The sequence below is a fragment of the Microchirus variegatus genome (genome assembly GCF_963457635.1).
Source record: "Microchirus variegatus genome assembly, chromosome: 20".
Lineage (NCBI taxonomy): Eukaryota > Metazoa > Chordata > Actinopteri > Pleuronectiformes > Soleidae > Microchirus > Microchirus variegatus.
This window is the reverse complement of record NC_139821.1, coordinates 113,013-129,013: the sequence shown is the minus strand read 5'-3', so window position 1 is coordinate 129,013 and position 16,001 is coordinate 113,013. Positions and strand designations below refer to the sequence as shown.

Below are 16,001 nucleotides of genomic sequence, written 5' to 3'. Positions count from 1 at the left end.
TGTGGTCATCTCTACTGCAGCTCCTGCTGCGACCACATCGTCAACCTGGCCTTCGAGGACATCGAGGGTTTGTCCGATTATCCTTGTCCCATCTGCAAGTCCACGCGCCAGCTGGGGGTTCTGGAGGTTCTAGGGGTTCTGGAGCCCTCCACCTCCTCAGGGTTCCTCTGTGGATCCCACAGCACCCTGGAGCATCATCATCATCATCATCATCATCATCAGCATCATCATCATCATCATCAGCGGTGCACAGAGGAGTTTGAGAGTCCCTGGGGCTGAAATGAAAGCTCCATCATGGATGTTAAAACTAAAGAGCGACTTCAGACGACGACTAACGATCATCTAATGAAAGTTTGTTTATGAGGAACCAAGAAAAAGACGTGTGTTACTGAGCAGCAGCTTCGTCTGATCATGACAACCTGAGAACAACGTCATCACTTTTCCTCACATTCAACAACATTTACTGCCTGAAAACTAAAGTTTATAAACAGCAGTGAATCATCTGTGATGATGTAAAACTGCTGAGTTTTCTAACATATTCTGAAATATTCACGTGTTCTTTCCTGTTGTCAATGAAGTGTCTTCAGTATCTGATTCAAGCAAAACGTGAAAAACATCCAAACTCAAGTGTTTTTATCTCTTTTCAGAGTTTCTGTGACGTCTGAGCTTCTGACACCGTTTATATGTTCAAGTGTCAACAAGAGACTTTGTTATTGTGCTGATTCATCAGGTTTTAATGAATGTGCAGCGACTCGTCTACGAGGAGCTTTAATGTGAAGTCAACTGTGCAGTATTTTGATTTGTACAAGTATTTTGATTTGTACAAGTATTTTGACTGTTGAAGTATTGAAGCATTTTTGCACTTTTTATTCTGAAGAAGCAGGTTTGTATTTTCCGTGTTGATGCTGTTGTTGCGCTGCCATGCAGACCATAACGTACAGTACTTTGATTAAAAAAGGAAATAAAGTTTGTGTATGAGAGCGGATTGTGTAGAGTTTATGAAACTTGATTTATTTATCAGGATAAAAAAACATGCTGATACAAAAAGAAATATGTACATCAGGCAAACACTGACGTGACAATCGTACCAAAAACATGAACTCTGTGGATACAGAGCAGCAGGAACTACCATGAAGAGGCTGAGACTCTAAGCTAATATGCTAATATTAATATTGATAAATATTTACAACCATTTCTAATCCAACCCATCATCATCATCATCATCATCATCGTCGAGGGGCTGAACCACAGACAAAGTCTTTGACTGAGACGTAAACACTGAAGCAGCAGTTTGTTTACAACACTTTTACCTTCTCAAGGTACAATAAGAAAACATCATAAAGCAATAATAATAATATTAATAATAATAATAATAATAATGATAATAATAAGAAGAAGAATAAGAATACGTAATAATAATTCTTCATTGCACCGATCACATGAATACTAAATGTGGGCAGATATCAGACGATGTCAAAAATACCTTTAACACGACAACGAAAGCTTGAAATGATGTAAAAGTGCAGAAATATTCAGCGACTGAATCTAGACCTCAGAGATCTGAATCTAGACCTCAGAGGTCTGAATCTGGACCTCAGAGGTCTGAATCTAGACCTCAGAGGTCTGAATCTAGACCTCAGAGATCTGAATCTAGACCTCAGAGGTCTGAATCTAGACCTCAGAGGTCTGAATCTAGACCTCAGAGGTCTGAATCTAGGCCTAACCAAACTAAAATAGCTCATGTCCTAAATTCCAGCACAGACGTCACAGCGGCTGAAGTTAAAAAATAAAAACGATAATCTACTTCACTGTGAGATTAGAGCAGAAACCATGACAGGTTAAAGGTCACAAAAGGTTAAAGGTTAGTTCAAACAATCAGCTGATGACACTGATGTTTTTTTTGTTAAACATTATTATTCTTACTATCAATAAGTATAAAAAGTATTTTTTACTCATGGACTTAAACATGAAGACGACGTAAACATCGTAGTAAAGAGCATCTTTCTGATGGACGTCTTATAAATATATTCCAAATCTTTATATTTACCTGTAAATCCTCCTGCAGTGTTCTGTGTGACTTCATATCAACCATCGTCTTTATTCCTATAGTTAGGGTTCGTTTTCTCTGGTCTTGTTGTGCAGAATGTTTCATAATTAACTATAAAACCTTCTAAAATACTGAGATAATCACGACATCAAAGATCCTCAAAGTTCATTCATCATTAAATCAATGTTTTCAGTTGTTGTTTGAGTCGATCTCTGATTTTTCAGCTTCTTAAATTTGAATATTTTCTGGTTTCTTTGCTCCATATTTTAAAAAAGGAATCACTTTTTTGACATTTGATCAGTTTGTGAAACACTGATCAATATTTGTCAATATTTTCTGAGTTTATGAACCAAACAATTCATCGTTTAAGAAAAGAATTGTTCGTTACTGTTTTTTTCACCTGGTCTTTAGAATTCGTTCACACTTAACGTGGAGATTACTGACGTCACTGATGACGTCACTGATGATGTCGCTGACGGCGATGACATCACAGAGACTTTGCTCAGGTTGAGTCTGTAGAAGAGAAAAGAGAAGAACAAACATCAGGAAGCTAACGATCCGTTGCTCTTGGGCAGCTTGGCGTTGTTTGGAGCTGGATAATAACGTTGTTCTGGACGAGCCTCTGTTGATGAGGAGGGTCCAAACAGGAAGGTGTGTTTGTCTCTGTGGTTTGACCGGGGGGGAGTGGCTAAGGTCGGGGGCCGGCCTCTGGAGGAGGAGCTGTGGTGGTTCATGGACGTAGGAGGAGCAGAAACCCTGGACACAAACATGAGGCCATGAGGCCTGGAGGCTGGAAAGAGGAAGGTGCCGTTGTTCTGGTTCAGGTTAGCGTCGGTCAGCTGACGCTCTGCGCTCTTCGTGGTCGACTTGACGTCCGAGGTCGTGGACGCCTGAGAGAGTTTGTCTTTGAGCTGCTGAACCTCCACAGACAGTCGGTCCACAGGGTGGAGGTGGTTTGCAGAGATGGGATGTGAGAAAGCCTGAGGATGGACAACAACATGGTTACAGCTGTCCATCAAAAGCTCAGACTAATCTGCACATCAGAGGCTTTTCTGGAGTTATGTGATCATCAGAATTTGTTTATTTTTATTTTTTCCTCACATACCTGTGCATGGAGCGCCCCCCGCAGGTAGCACTCCTTCCACAGGCCCAGGCAAGGCCCCATCAGGACGGGCAGTAAAGGCTTAAAGGGCTCCACTGGTCCTTGAGATCCAGAGTTTGAAGTGAGGCTCTGGGGAATCTCGGTCAGGGCCCAAGCTTTTAGCAGCCTCTCCAGGCCGGGTACGCCCTCAGAGGACGGCGCCCTCCTGTGGCTCTTTTTGTAAATGCCTGAACTTGTGCTGCGCCAGGGAAGCAGGTTAGACGGACAGGAGAAGGTTCCTCTGGAGAAGAGAAAGACTGAGCCTGGGAGGACGTCAGTCAGCTGCTGGACTCAGTGAGAAGAAGTTTGTTAGTTCATTCATCAAGAAACATCTGAAGAACAAATACACAAGTGACACATGGAGCCTCACTGCAAACAGAGAGGCCAACAATGGCCACAAGAGGGCATGTGACACCATGACAGAGCAGTGGGTTGACCTAACCTCTACCTTGTGAGTGTCTGTGTTAGTGTTGAGGTTTCCATTGAGCAGAGGTTGTAAACGAGGGCTGGAGGCGACGGGCTGAGTGAAGCCGTCTCGTCTGTGTTTGCTGTACTGAAGAGTCCAGTCCCAAACAGGAGGAAGAGGAGGGTCACATGGGTCTGAGGAAGAGTCGGGATGAAGCACGTCTGTCCAGCCGTTGACAGGCGTGTAGGACTGTCCATGGTTCTGAAGAAGAGGACGAGTCAATCAATTGATCAATACTTTACATTTAACAAGTGTAAATGTAAAGTGTCATTCACTATAACTTCAACAAAAGGCTCATGATTATTATCTGAATGAAGACATTGAGCTGCTCTCCGGCGCCCTCTACCTGTGAGCGTTTGCATCGCTCTCGTTGACAGTTAGCCAGAAAGCTGGAGAAGATGGGCAGCTGGACGCTGTCGTGAAGAGCTAACAGGAAGTCCTCACTCAGCTGGAAGTCAGATGGAAACTGGGAGAACAACTGCCAACAACAGTCCAAGAAGAAGAGGAAGACTGGAGCCTGCAAGGAAAGGAAGGAGGAGGAGAGGAAGTCCAAGGAAAGGAAGGAGGAGGAGAGGAAGTCCAAGGAAAGGAAGGAGGAGGAGAGGAAGTCCAAGGAAAGGAAGGAGGAGGAGAGGAAGTCCAAGGAAAGGAAGGAGGACGCAGAGACAGATAGAAGACGGACCAGAGAGACGAAGGGAAAGTGATTGAAATATTATCAGAAAAGAAGGTTGATTCAAATGAAATGTTTAAGGTTTCATCACAAACTTGTGTTAATAACACGGATGATGAAAGAGTGAATCATTATCTATGGAAACATGTTGACGTATAAACACAGAGCAGATTAGCTTTGACCTCTGACCTCCTCTTTGTCGTTGTCACGGTGATAGTTGATGCGGCTGTAGAAGCGATGACCGGCCATCATCCACTCCTTCTGAACCAGACTCTGGAAACCATGCTGGGTCCGACAGTGAGGGTCACACATCAGCTGGACCAGACTGGACACAACACAGTTCATGTCTCTGTCCTCTGTCTCTGCAACAGGACAAAGACAAAGACATCAGTCTGTTACTATAACACCACACAGTCCATGTCTGGGTTTACCTTCAGTCCATGTCTAACCCTAACCCACGTTCATGAAGGCTAACTGAGCATGTAGCATGAAGGCTAACTGAGCATGTAGCATGAAGGCTAACTGAGCATGTAGCATGAAGGCTAACTGAGCATGTAGCATGTCGTCTGAGGCTCTGAAAGCTTCTTCACAACATGTTCTAACCAGGGTCAATGGGACGGAGGAACCCTGAATAATGAATGTATTAATAATATGAGCTGCAGTCTGGAATCACATGACTCACCTTGCAGAGCCACAGTCAGGTGACCAGCACTGAGCAGACAGGACACTTCTGAAGCTTTCCTCAAACATGACCTACAAGAAGATCCAGATAATAAAGAGAAGACGTTCAGTGAATTCATCCTTCAGTCATGTGAGATAATATTAGATAAAGAGAACCAGAGGTTTAAGGTTTGGACTGAACCACTTTTCTTCTTCAGTCTTAAAGGAGAGCAGACCATCTTTGATGATGTTTACCTGGTGTAGTCCAGCCAGTGAGTGCTCTCCAGAGTAGATAACCATTTATCATCAGGAACTGAAACAGATGTGGAGATATCTACAAAACAACAACCAGACATTTTATAATCACACAACATGAAAGAGTTTTTTAAACATTTAGACACAAGCAGATGAAAATAATCTGAATAAATCATTCACGTGTCTATGAAAGGGTCACTGTTGAAGAAAAGTCTTAATATTATGTTTATTGTAGAAGATGTAAAGTCATGAGGTTATTTCTGAGGAGACAACAGCACAACTGACAACACACTTATTTACATTTATATCATTAGAAAGGTTTGTTTGTGGATTATAAACAGGCTTTAGACTGAGATTATTCACACAGTCTACGCTCCAGCTGACTGTGTGTGTGTGTGTGTGTGTGTGTCACTGTGTGTGTGTGTGTGTGTGTTTTAACCCACCTCCTAAACACAGAGCCCTCAGACGACTGTGTGACAGCTGGATGTCAGCAGGTGACGGCAGCTCATCTCCCAGCTCCACCACCACACACAAAGACGACTGACAACCAAACAGGATCATCTCCAGGTTTCTACAGAGCAGGACACACACACACACACAACACACACATGATTCTCACTGAGATGGTGGCCTCATTTCTATCATTTCTACATGAGAAAACACTTCCTATAAAGCTTTACACACACACACACACACACACACACACACACACACACACACACACACACACACACACACACACACACACACACACACACACACACACACACACACACACACACACACACACACACACACACACACACACACACACACACACACACACACACACACACACACACACACACACACACACACACACACACACACACACACACACACACACACACACACAGACACACACACACACACACACACACACACACTGACCTGATGTCGTCCTTCTCATGGTAAATGTTGTTCTGGAAGCTGGACATCCTCAGTAGATCACTGCCTCGAGGATGTCTCCAACACCAGCGCTGCTCACAGGAACAAGTCAACATGTCTTTATACAACTTTATATTTATTCATAATAATGTTTGTTCAGCTTCTTCTGCTGTGACAAAGAAAACATGTTTGGTTGTTCAGAGTCTAACAGATGAATAACGTCAGGTTAACTCACAGATGAACTAACTCACAGATGAACTAACGTCATGTTTACTCACAGATGAATAACATCAGGTTTACTCACAGATGAACTAACTCACAGATGAACTAACTCACAGATGAACTAACTCACAGATGAACTAACGTCATGTTTACTCACAGGAATACGTCCTTCATTGAAGTGAGCAAAGCTTTTCTTCAGCTCTGTTTCTAAAACCTTCTGAGGAACCACGATGAACCTGGACAGACTGAGCAGAAGAAAAGAGAATCTCAGATTAATGAAGACAGATATCGTAGATCGTTTTATATTCAAATCACCAACAACTTTGACCTGATTTACACTGTAGTCTTTGTATGGAGCAGTAAGGTCAAAAATAAAGATAGACTGATTATTAAGCCACTATAAATCATCAGATAATATCTCTCTCTCTCTCTCACTATAGATTTCATATTGCTGAGCTAATCTCAGTTGACACAGAGTGAACGACTGTCAGTCCTTAGTTTTTGAATGTTGTAGATATCACACACAGAGAAGTCTGTCTGTCAGATCAGTCACAGAGATGTTAACGTTCTCTCTGATCAGTTTACATTTAAACACAGATTATGAGCCATGACGTGTTCTGACAACATGGAGCAGCTTTTCAGGCTGGATTTAGAAAGTAGTTCACGCTGAGTTTGACCCACAGACACTGAGGGTTAGTTCAAGGTAAAGATGGAAATACATTCTGCATCAGACTGTGTGTGTGTGTGTGTGTGTGTGTGTGTGTGTGTGGGGGGGGGTGTGTGTGTGTGTGTGTGCTATGACCTTGTGGACATCTCAAAGCGGTCATTGACTGAGCTGACCCTCCATCCAGTAGCTCCACACCTCTGCAGCTCCTGTTCCCACTCAGACGTGGACTCAAACCAGTTCATGTTGGCGTCTCGACGACGGTTGCTAAGAAACTGCTTCATTTCTGGAGGAGGACGGTGATTCAAAGACATCAGTTTACATGAAGCTAATCATCAGTCTTTAGATCAAGTGCAAATATTCTTCTGATTCTAGTTTGTAATAAAACGAGCTCAGATTCAACTCTTTCCTGAATGAATAGCTTCATTAAACTGAATAACATTCATTAAAATGAGCAGAGCACACACACACACACACACACACGTGTTAGCAGCTTAGCTTTGTCGTAGCATCATGTACAGTATAGTACAGTGCACTCATATTTTCATATATTCAAAGGTTGAGCAGTTTGTTGACTTCATTCCTAATCTGTGATGAGTTAGGATTAGTAATCTCTTCTGTTCTCACTGAGACTCAGATATTTCCTCACATCTGGACTTGGTTTCAAAGTCAATATTTTCACTGCGTCAAAGTGCCAATCAGAGAGGATTTATGTTATTATGGTCTGTACGCAAACATGAGGGTCCTCTTTAATATTCTCCACTAGCAGCAGAAGGAGGAGGAGGAGGAAGAGGAGGAAGAGGAAGAGGAAGAGGAGGAGGAGGAGGAGGAGGAAGAGGAGGAGGAGGAGGAGGAGGAAGAGGAGGAGGAGGAGGAGGAGGAGGAGGAAGAGGAGGAGGAGGAGGAGGAGGAAGAGGAGGAGGAGGAGGAGGAGGAGACCCACAGAAAGAGTCTCTGAGCAGCAGTGATGTCAGATCTGGATGTGAAACATGAAGAAAAACAACCTGATCTTCAGCTGTGATTCACATTCTTTCATGTGGGCGTTTCTCTCTCTCACTGAGCTGTTGTTCTCATGAATATTCATATAAAGTGTGAAATAAGCACAACAATAAACAGAGTGACAGACAGACTGAATGACCTGATCTGAGTACACTGATCTGATCTGAGTCCACTGATCTGAGTCCACTGATCTGAGTCCACTGATCTGAGTCCACTGATCTGAGTCCACTGCATCAGGTGACAGAGTCATGTGACTGTTGATCATCTACACTTTTGTGTTTACGTCACTGTTTTAAAACAGACGTGAATCATGTTTACATCGTCATATCTTGCACTGTGATGCACATCGTCACTGTGATAATGTCACAGTATTAAATGGTTGTGTATATATATATATGGTTGTGCATATATATATATATATATATATATGGTTGTGTATATACTATAGTGTACCTGAGGATAGATATGTTCATGTACTCACCAACACTCCCCAGTGCAGCGTTTTGGAAAGATAAAAGTGAGCCTGGTTTGAGAGGCTGGTAGGTCCTGGAGATGGAGTAAGTTATCTGAGGAGTCAAAGGTCATGGACATGTCAAAGGTCATGGACATGTCAAAGGTCATGGACATGTCAAAGGTCATGGACATGTCAAAGGTCATCAGCTTTCTCCATCACATTAGAGCTGTATGGCACAGATCAGCTTCTCTTTAAGACTCTGAATCACAGTATCCAGCACAGGAGAACATATTCAGCATATTCAGCACATTCAGCACATCTCAGGCAAAACTGACATAGATGCTGACATCACAGCGACCTCTGCTGGACAACTTCATTCAACATCTTTAGAGTTTGAATTATCATCTACAATTGTACTGTAAATTATTTACAATAAAAAGTGCATTGATGCAACTATGATGCCTTTTAAATTGGAATTGAGTGGACTGAGAGAATCATCAGAGATAGACAGATCTACACGATGTAATCCCTAAAAGACATAAAGACATAAACACACCTCTATGACCTGAGCGTCAGGAGTGAGGCGGTCAAACAGGAAGCAGATGACTCTCATGTCTCGACAGTAAAGCACCAGCTCCTCTGGTGTGAACTTCAGAGAAGAGTTTGGAGTCACAAGTTTGGTTCTGTTTGGACCCACTGCAACACAACGCACAACGGTTTGAAGAACACACAACACTAACATCTTAAAATGGATGCATTTGTCATTAAAGGTTATCTAAAGACGTCCATCCTTCACATACTGTACACAACTGTGACTGAACCTAGACATATATACAAGAATAAAAACATGATTCTTACCAACCACCACCTTGTCAATGGAAGCCAAAGCCACATCATGATCTCCTAAAAGCACCGGGTCTGCATTGTCCTGTGTTATTATTATCATCAACATTATTAACAGGTAAAGACACTTTTTTAAAGTGTGTATGTAGTAGTACATGATCTCACAGTCATGTGTTGACTCACATCAGGTTTAGCAGCGTCCTGAGGCACAAAGGCCACTCTGAACTGAGTACAGAACAGAGTTCCAGATAACCAACCTCTTCCTTCTCTGGCCGTCAGCTTCTTCCTCACCATCACAGCTCTCTGGAGGACACACTCGCCTGGTGACCACAAAAACAAGAGTTCAGAGGTCACAGGAAGGAGTTGAAGGCTGCTTTTGTTATGAGTGTGTCCCATAATAACAATGTTTGTAAAACGTTCATAAGTTAATAAGATAAATGACAGGAAGTGTATATAGACAGAAAAACAACAAGCAGCAGGAAGTGGCTGAAGAAAACAGCCTTAAAACAACAGGACGACAACTTCTTGTTTCATGTGCAGCAGATGATGTAAATGTAAATGTGAAGGGAAAGAACAATAAAGACCTTATGGATCAAAGTAACTGTATCACTGACTGAGGAAGGTGGTCACTTGGCAACATTATTATATAATGGAGCCTTTGCTTGTGAGACTGTAGGTTACCATGGCAACAGAGGACAGAGAAAAAAATCTGTCCAGAACATTTTTTGGCCACAGTTTGCAAAATGTTTTGATTTTATTTCAGAAAAAGAGCACGATTGCTGCTTCCTCTATAATCTCTATAATCTCTATCTTTAGAAATAAGACTGTGAGAGGAACAATGGTGTGGGTCAGTGTCATTATCTATAATCATTATAAAAACCACAGTTTATATTTGAGTTCTATGACTAACGAACACATGAGGCTCATCATCCTCCTGCTGAGATCATATTAATGCTCCAGTTCCTCATTTATCACTCAGTGAGGTCTAAAGCTGATTGACAGCGTTTAAATCCTGCAGTAATTTAAGACAAGAAGAAGAAGAAAGGGGATTGGCTGATCCTGATGCCATTGTGTGTGAACACAGAGTATAGTGAAAGGTACATGATCTACCTATAGCTGCTGGACCTGTGCTGACCTGTGCTAACCTGTGCTGATCCAGCTCAACCATCTCAACCTCCCACAGACCGGCTCGGTTTCTGCCGTCCTGTGTCTCCGTGTCACATGAGAAGACCACAGAAACTGAACAATGTCCGTAAACTACAGTCAAAAGTGACCTAAAGTGATGTTTAGATGATCTCAGTTAGTGAGAAACTGTTGATAAACAGAGAACCTCACATCACAACAACATCACATGATGTTTGACAGAAACATCACACAGGTCTTTTTCAGGTAAATGTTGTTATGTTAGTTTGGTTTAGAGAGACAGAGAATAGTTGTGTGACAGTAATGTGAACCTTTCACTCTGTAAGTCCTTTGTGTTAGAAAGTGAATGTGTCACTGAACACTTAACTACTTAACAGATCATTTCCTTGTCCATTAACTGTCCAATAACGTGAATTACTGATGTTATACATTTAGCTGATGATGAGTAAAAGAGCTTTAATTTAAACAAACATGATGAAGTCATGACAGAGTTACTGTAGCTCTGCTGAAGTCTCTGACATCACTTCACTGATAACAGCTGACCACAGTGTGGAGGCTTTTACTGCTCACTACAATCTCTTATCTAACATTTCTGCACCACTAGTGAAACAAATGTACCTGTATGTACATGTACACACTGAAAAGTACAGCGTTTGTACCCTGATAGAGTACAAACACTGATAAAAGTACAGTGTTTGTACCCTGATAGAGTACAGTCTTGTACTTTGATTTCTTAGTGTGAAGGAATGCTTTGCAAAAGTCTCTTCTCAGTGTTTTCTCTTATGTAACAACACCTGTAGCTCAACTGTGTCTGTGTTGAATCACAGGTCTCAGCTGTGAGAGAATAAAACAGTGTTTTTGAAGGAGAGAGAATGTGAAATAAAGACACTCGACATTTCACAGTCAAACGTTAACAGCTAAGAATAGATGTGTGTGTGAGTCAAAGCTCATTAAAACAGTGTGTTTGGGAGGAGCTGCACTCACACACACATGAAAACACACACAGCACAAACTATTCCTTCATCTTATAACCAAACTATTCAGTCAGCACCAGTGTAGACTTTACTGATATACAAAATGAGGAATGCTAAGGCTAATAACCAATACCCACATATATATGTTTTTATCCTCAATTTCAACCAAATTAAAACCATGACACACACTGGACCTTTAAGCAGGCATATACATACATACATACATGTGTGTGTTATTAGGTGAGCCTTTTGATAAGTGGCTGAAATCTGCAGGCAGCCATGTTTACAATGAAGTCATTTAAACCTAATAATAAAGAGTAAATAATGAGATACCTGGTAGACAACGAAGTCCAAAGACATCTCGACTTCTTGCGTTCACCCCACTCTGACTCAGCATCCTCTCCTGCAGGAGAAACATCATGTGTATCAATACATCATTTGTATTTGACATAACACTGCATACATATACACAGTACATATACATATACACATGTAAAAATCAAAAGGAACACAGCATTAGATCTTGTGTCGCTCGACAACATTCCCACAAACAGGAACTCAGCACAGATACGATGCTGCTGGTGCCTACAAAACTATCAGGTGATTTCTGACTCCAGACCACGGTGTGGGCTTCACATCACATGTGTTTATGTGGTTCAGCTCATTACATTTAAATGTCAACACTGTTTTCTTCTGTCAACAAAGCCCGGCTCGTTTCCGTGGACTCGTTTTCAGACAAAGACAAAAAGCCAAGCACACAAAGCTCCATGACTTTTAGTTTCCATCATCAGGCTGGGAGCTCACTAGCACATATGCTAGTCATTTACATGCTTCAAGTAGCAGATTATAAACTGAGCTGCACAATGAAACATATGCTTCCACTTATCTTTGCTACTAGCCGCGCTAACACTTACAGAGAGGTCATTTACGTTTATCGGTCCATATTCAGTCAACCTCCAAACATATGATTATACGAGAGTTAAAGAACAACTAAAGCCCTAAAACACTGTTGTTCAGCTTAAAACTAGTGTTTATGATGATCTAGTAAGATAAGAAGTAAGATGGTAAGTCTACCACAGGGATTAGACAGTAGTAGTTCTTGCTGATATAAACTATATTTCAATGACTATTCCACCATTGTAGCCCTTTTCTGCCTCACTTTAGCCCGTTTCTGCCTCAGTCTGTCTCACTTTAGCCCTTTTCTGACTCACTTTAGCCCGTTTCTGCCTCAGTCTGCCTCACTTTAGCCCTTTTCTGTCTCACTTTAGCCCTTTTCTGACTCACTTTAGCCCGTTTCTGCCTCAGTCTGCCTCACTTTAGCCCTTTTCTGTCTCACTTTAGCCCTTTTCTGCCTCAGTCTGCCTCACTTTAGCCCTTTTCTGTCTCACTTTAGCCCGTTTCTGTCTCACTTTAGCCCTTTTCTGCCTCACTTTAGCCCGTTTCTGCCTCAGTCTGCCTCACTTTAGCCCTTTTCTGTCTCACTTTAGCCCTTTTCTGTCTCACTTTAGCCCTTTTCTGACTCACTTTAGCCCGTTTCTGCCTCAGTCTGCCTCACTTTAGCCCTTTTCTGTCTCACTTTAGCCCTTTTCTGCCTCACTTTAGCCCTTTTCTGACTCACTTTAGCCCTTTCCTTCTGCAGCTCTTGGTCGTTAGCGACAGCAGCCAACGTTTGCTGCAGTTTCCATTGCTCATGGCTTCCCTCTGCGACTGTGGCCAAACTTCTTCAGTAACCTACACAAAAATAGCCATCAGCTGCAGGTCCATCATAGTTTATGGTTTAAAGACTGTGATTAAAGAGAAGATTCAGTAAGTGAAAACCCCCACAACCATCTGCTCCAAATTCAGCATTAACACATGCTCATGGAAGTGAAACCAACATGAGTGTGTGTGTGGGCTGCTGCACATCATCATCATCTCATCATCATCGTCATCATCATCATCTCATATCATATCATCTCATCCTCATCATCATCACCATCATCATCATCATCATCACCATCATCATATCATCATCATCTCATCATCATCATCATATCATCTCATCATCATCATCATATCATCATCACCTTCATCATCATCATCATCATCATCATCACCAGCCTCAGTCACATTCTCATACATAGACATTAGAGGTTCCACAGAGATCAGTACAGTTGAGATGTTGAGCAGTTCACCCCCCCCCCCCCCCCTCCAGAGGCATCTGTTAGTGTTTTACTCTGTGGCTGGTGAAAATAACTGGGGGAGAAGAGAAGAGAAGAGAAGAGAAGAGAAGAGAAGAGAAGAGAAGAGAGAAGAGAAGAGAAGAGAAGAGAGAAGAGAAGAGAAGAGAGAAGAGAAGAGAGAAGAGAAGAGAAGAGAAGAGAAGAGAAGAGAAGAGAAGAGAGAAGAGAGAAGAGAGAAGAGAAGAGAAGAGAAGAGAGAAGAGAAGAGAAGAGAAGAGAGAAGAGAAGAGAAGAGAGAAGAGAGAAGAGAGAAGAGAAGAGAAGAGAAGAGAGAAGAGAAGAGAAGCCAGGAAACACAAAGGAAAAGAAGGAGTGAGCAGTTTGTGAACACAGTCACATGACGCTGTCGTCTCTATTAAAACAGATTCTCTTAATAAGAAACAGGAAAACCTTCAGATTCACTCACAATCCTTCACGTCTCCATCAAGACACTGTAGAACTATTATTATTATTATAAATGACTTTCCCTGACATCGTCCTGAAGAACACAAACACACACAACCTGAACAACAATGATTTACAAGGACATTTCATGTGGTCGACTGAGGTTCTTAAATATGTGCTGAGAAGGTGGAGGTGAGATCACACAGCTGAGACTAAAGAAAGAACAAAGTCACAGTCTTCACTGTTTTATCTCACCGTCAACATGAAAACAACCTTCATAAACCAAAGTCCACAGATTTAACATCACCATAAAAGTTATGATCCACATCAGTGACTTCAGATTTATCTGTGACCTACATTTACCTACAGCAGTAAACCTCTGCTCATGGGTTCAGGTCACATGAAAAGGCTGAAGATGCGAGGATGAAACGTCAGTGATGGTTCACACTCATTCACAGCCTGGAATCGAACCCACAACTTAAACCTGAAAGACGACTTCCTCTCCCACTGAACCACCGTTAACTAAAGGCCAATTCCTGAGTGAAAACTGCAGTGATGGAAATATGAACGTTCAAAAACACAATATCTGTATAAAGTTACTATACCTGATATAAAGACCAGCCAATAACAACACTATATTAATATAATAGGTTATTTTAATATTATAGTCATTAAATGAACAGAATTTTCCTCATAATCACTATGAATGTAATGTTTATTTGTTGTTCAGTCACAAAACACATCATTCTATTCTATATTAATATAACATACGTTAAAAGTGTCTCAGAGGAACAATAAGAGTTCTACAGAAGAGTTTTAGAGCCACACCTAAAAACTACAAAGACAACATTAAAGTCAGAATTCATGCTGCGCTTTTTCTTTCTCTAACACTAAATAAATAAAAACTATTCAAGAGTTTGAATAAAAACATAAATATCACAGAGCGAAGTCTTACCTTGATATCTGGGAGCATTTGTCTGACTTTAAACGTGTTTTTTGATCCTGTCAACATCTTTAAAAACGATTCACCATTAACGTCTCCGGAAAAACACGAGCGAACACGAGCGAGCAGTGAAATAAAGGTCTTCTTTTAAGCTAACGACTGTTCTTTAAGCTAACGGTTGTTCTTTAAGCTAACGACTGTTCTTTAAGCTAACGACTGTTCTTTAAGCTAACGACTGTTCTTTAAGCTAACGACTGTTCTTTAAGCTAACGGTAACACCGGAGAGGAGAGGAGGAGTAGCGGCTGCTGTTAGCCTGTGTTAGCCTGTGTTAGCCTGCGTTAGCCTGTGTTAGCCTGCGTTAGCGGCTGCTGTGAATGAGCCGCTAACTGTTTTGTCTTTTTTCATCGCTGTTGTCAGTGACAGACAAACACACACTGACAACAACAACAACAACAACAACACACAATAAAGCTGCTGAGAGACAAACACTGACGCGTGTGTGTGTGTGCGCGCGCGTGAGCGGAGCTTCTTAAAGGGCCAGTGCCGCTAAACACACATCGTCTTCTCACGGTGAAAGTCCGCAAAGGTAGAGTGCGTCAAAAAGTCCACGCAGTAGCGCTGTGGGCGGGCCTTGCTGTACGGACGTCGCCATCTTGTGCCACCACGGCAGCCTACAGACGCAAACAACTTTTATTCCGAGAGAGTTAGCCTAACCCTGAGTTATCTGGGTCAGGATTAGAGTTAGCCTAACCCTGAGTTATCTGGGTCAGGGTTAGAGTTAGCCTAACCCTGAAATATCTGGGTCAGGGTTAGCCTAACATTGAGTTCAGTCATACACACATGTACATATTCTGTAGATTTGGCGGAAAGAGTTTTTTTGCGCATTTAAGCCACAAAAACAGCGTCACCGTCTAAACCCAAACCCACTGAACCCATAACAGTTTTTTTTCTAAACAGGCCTCAATATGAAAACGCTCCGCCATAGC

The 16,001-nt window shown here is 41.9% G+C and overlaps 1 protein-coding gene across 1 annotated transcript; it reads right to left on the bottom strand.

Annotated features, from left to right (window-relative positions):
- Positions 1–1,134: 1,134 nt before the first annotated feature.
- Positions 1,135–15,217, bottom strand: mtmr11 (myotubularin related protein 11). Its single transcript, XM_083907292.1, has 17 exons — positions 15,027–15,217; positions 11,799–11,868; positions 9,532–9,668; positions 9,364–9,433; positions 9,062–9,201; positions 8,533–8,617; positions 7,191–7,338; positions 6,546–6,633; positions 6,170–6,258; positions 5,683–5,810; positions 5,240–5,318; positions 5,007–5,077; positions 4,514–4,686; positions 4,001–4,171; positions 3,637–3,855; positions 3,153–3,473; positions 1,135–3,027 (listed from the first exon to the last, which is right to left on the bottom strand). Exons 1-17 carry the CDS (start codon positions 15,081–15,083, stop codon positions 2,590–2,592), a joined length of 2,484 nt encoding a protein of 827 aa, XP_083763418.1. The 5' UTR covers positions 15,084–15,217; the 3' UTR covers positions 1,135–2,589.
- Positions 15,218–16,001: the final 784 nt, after the last annotated feature.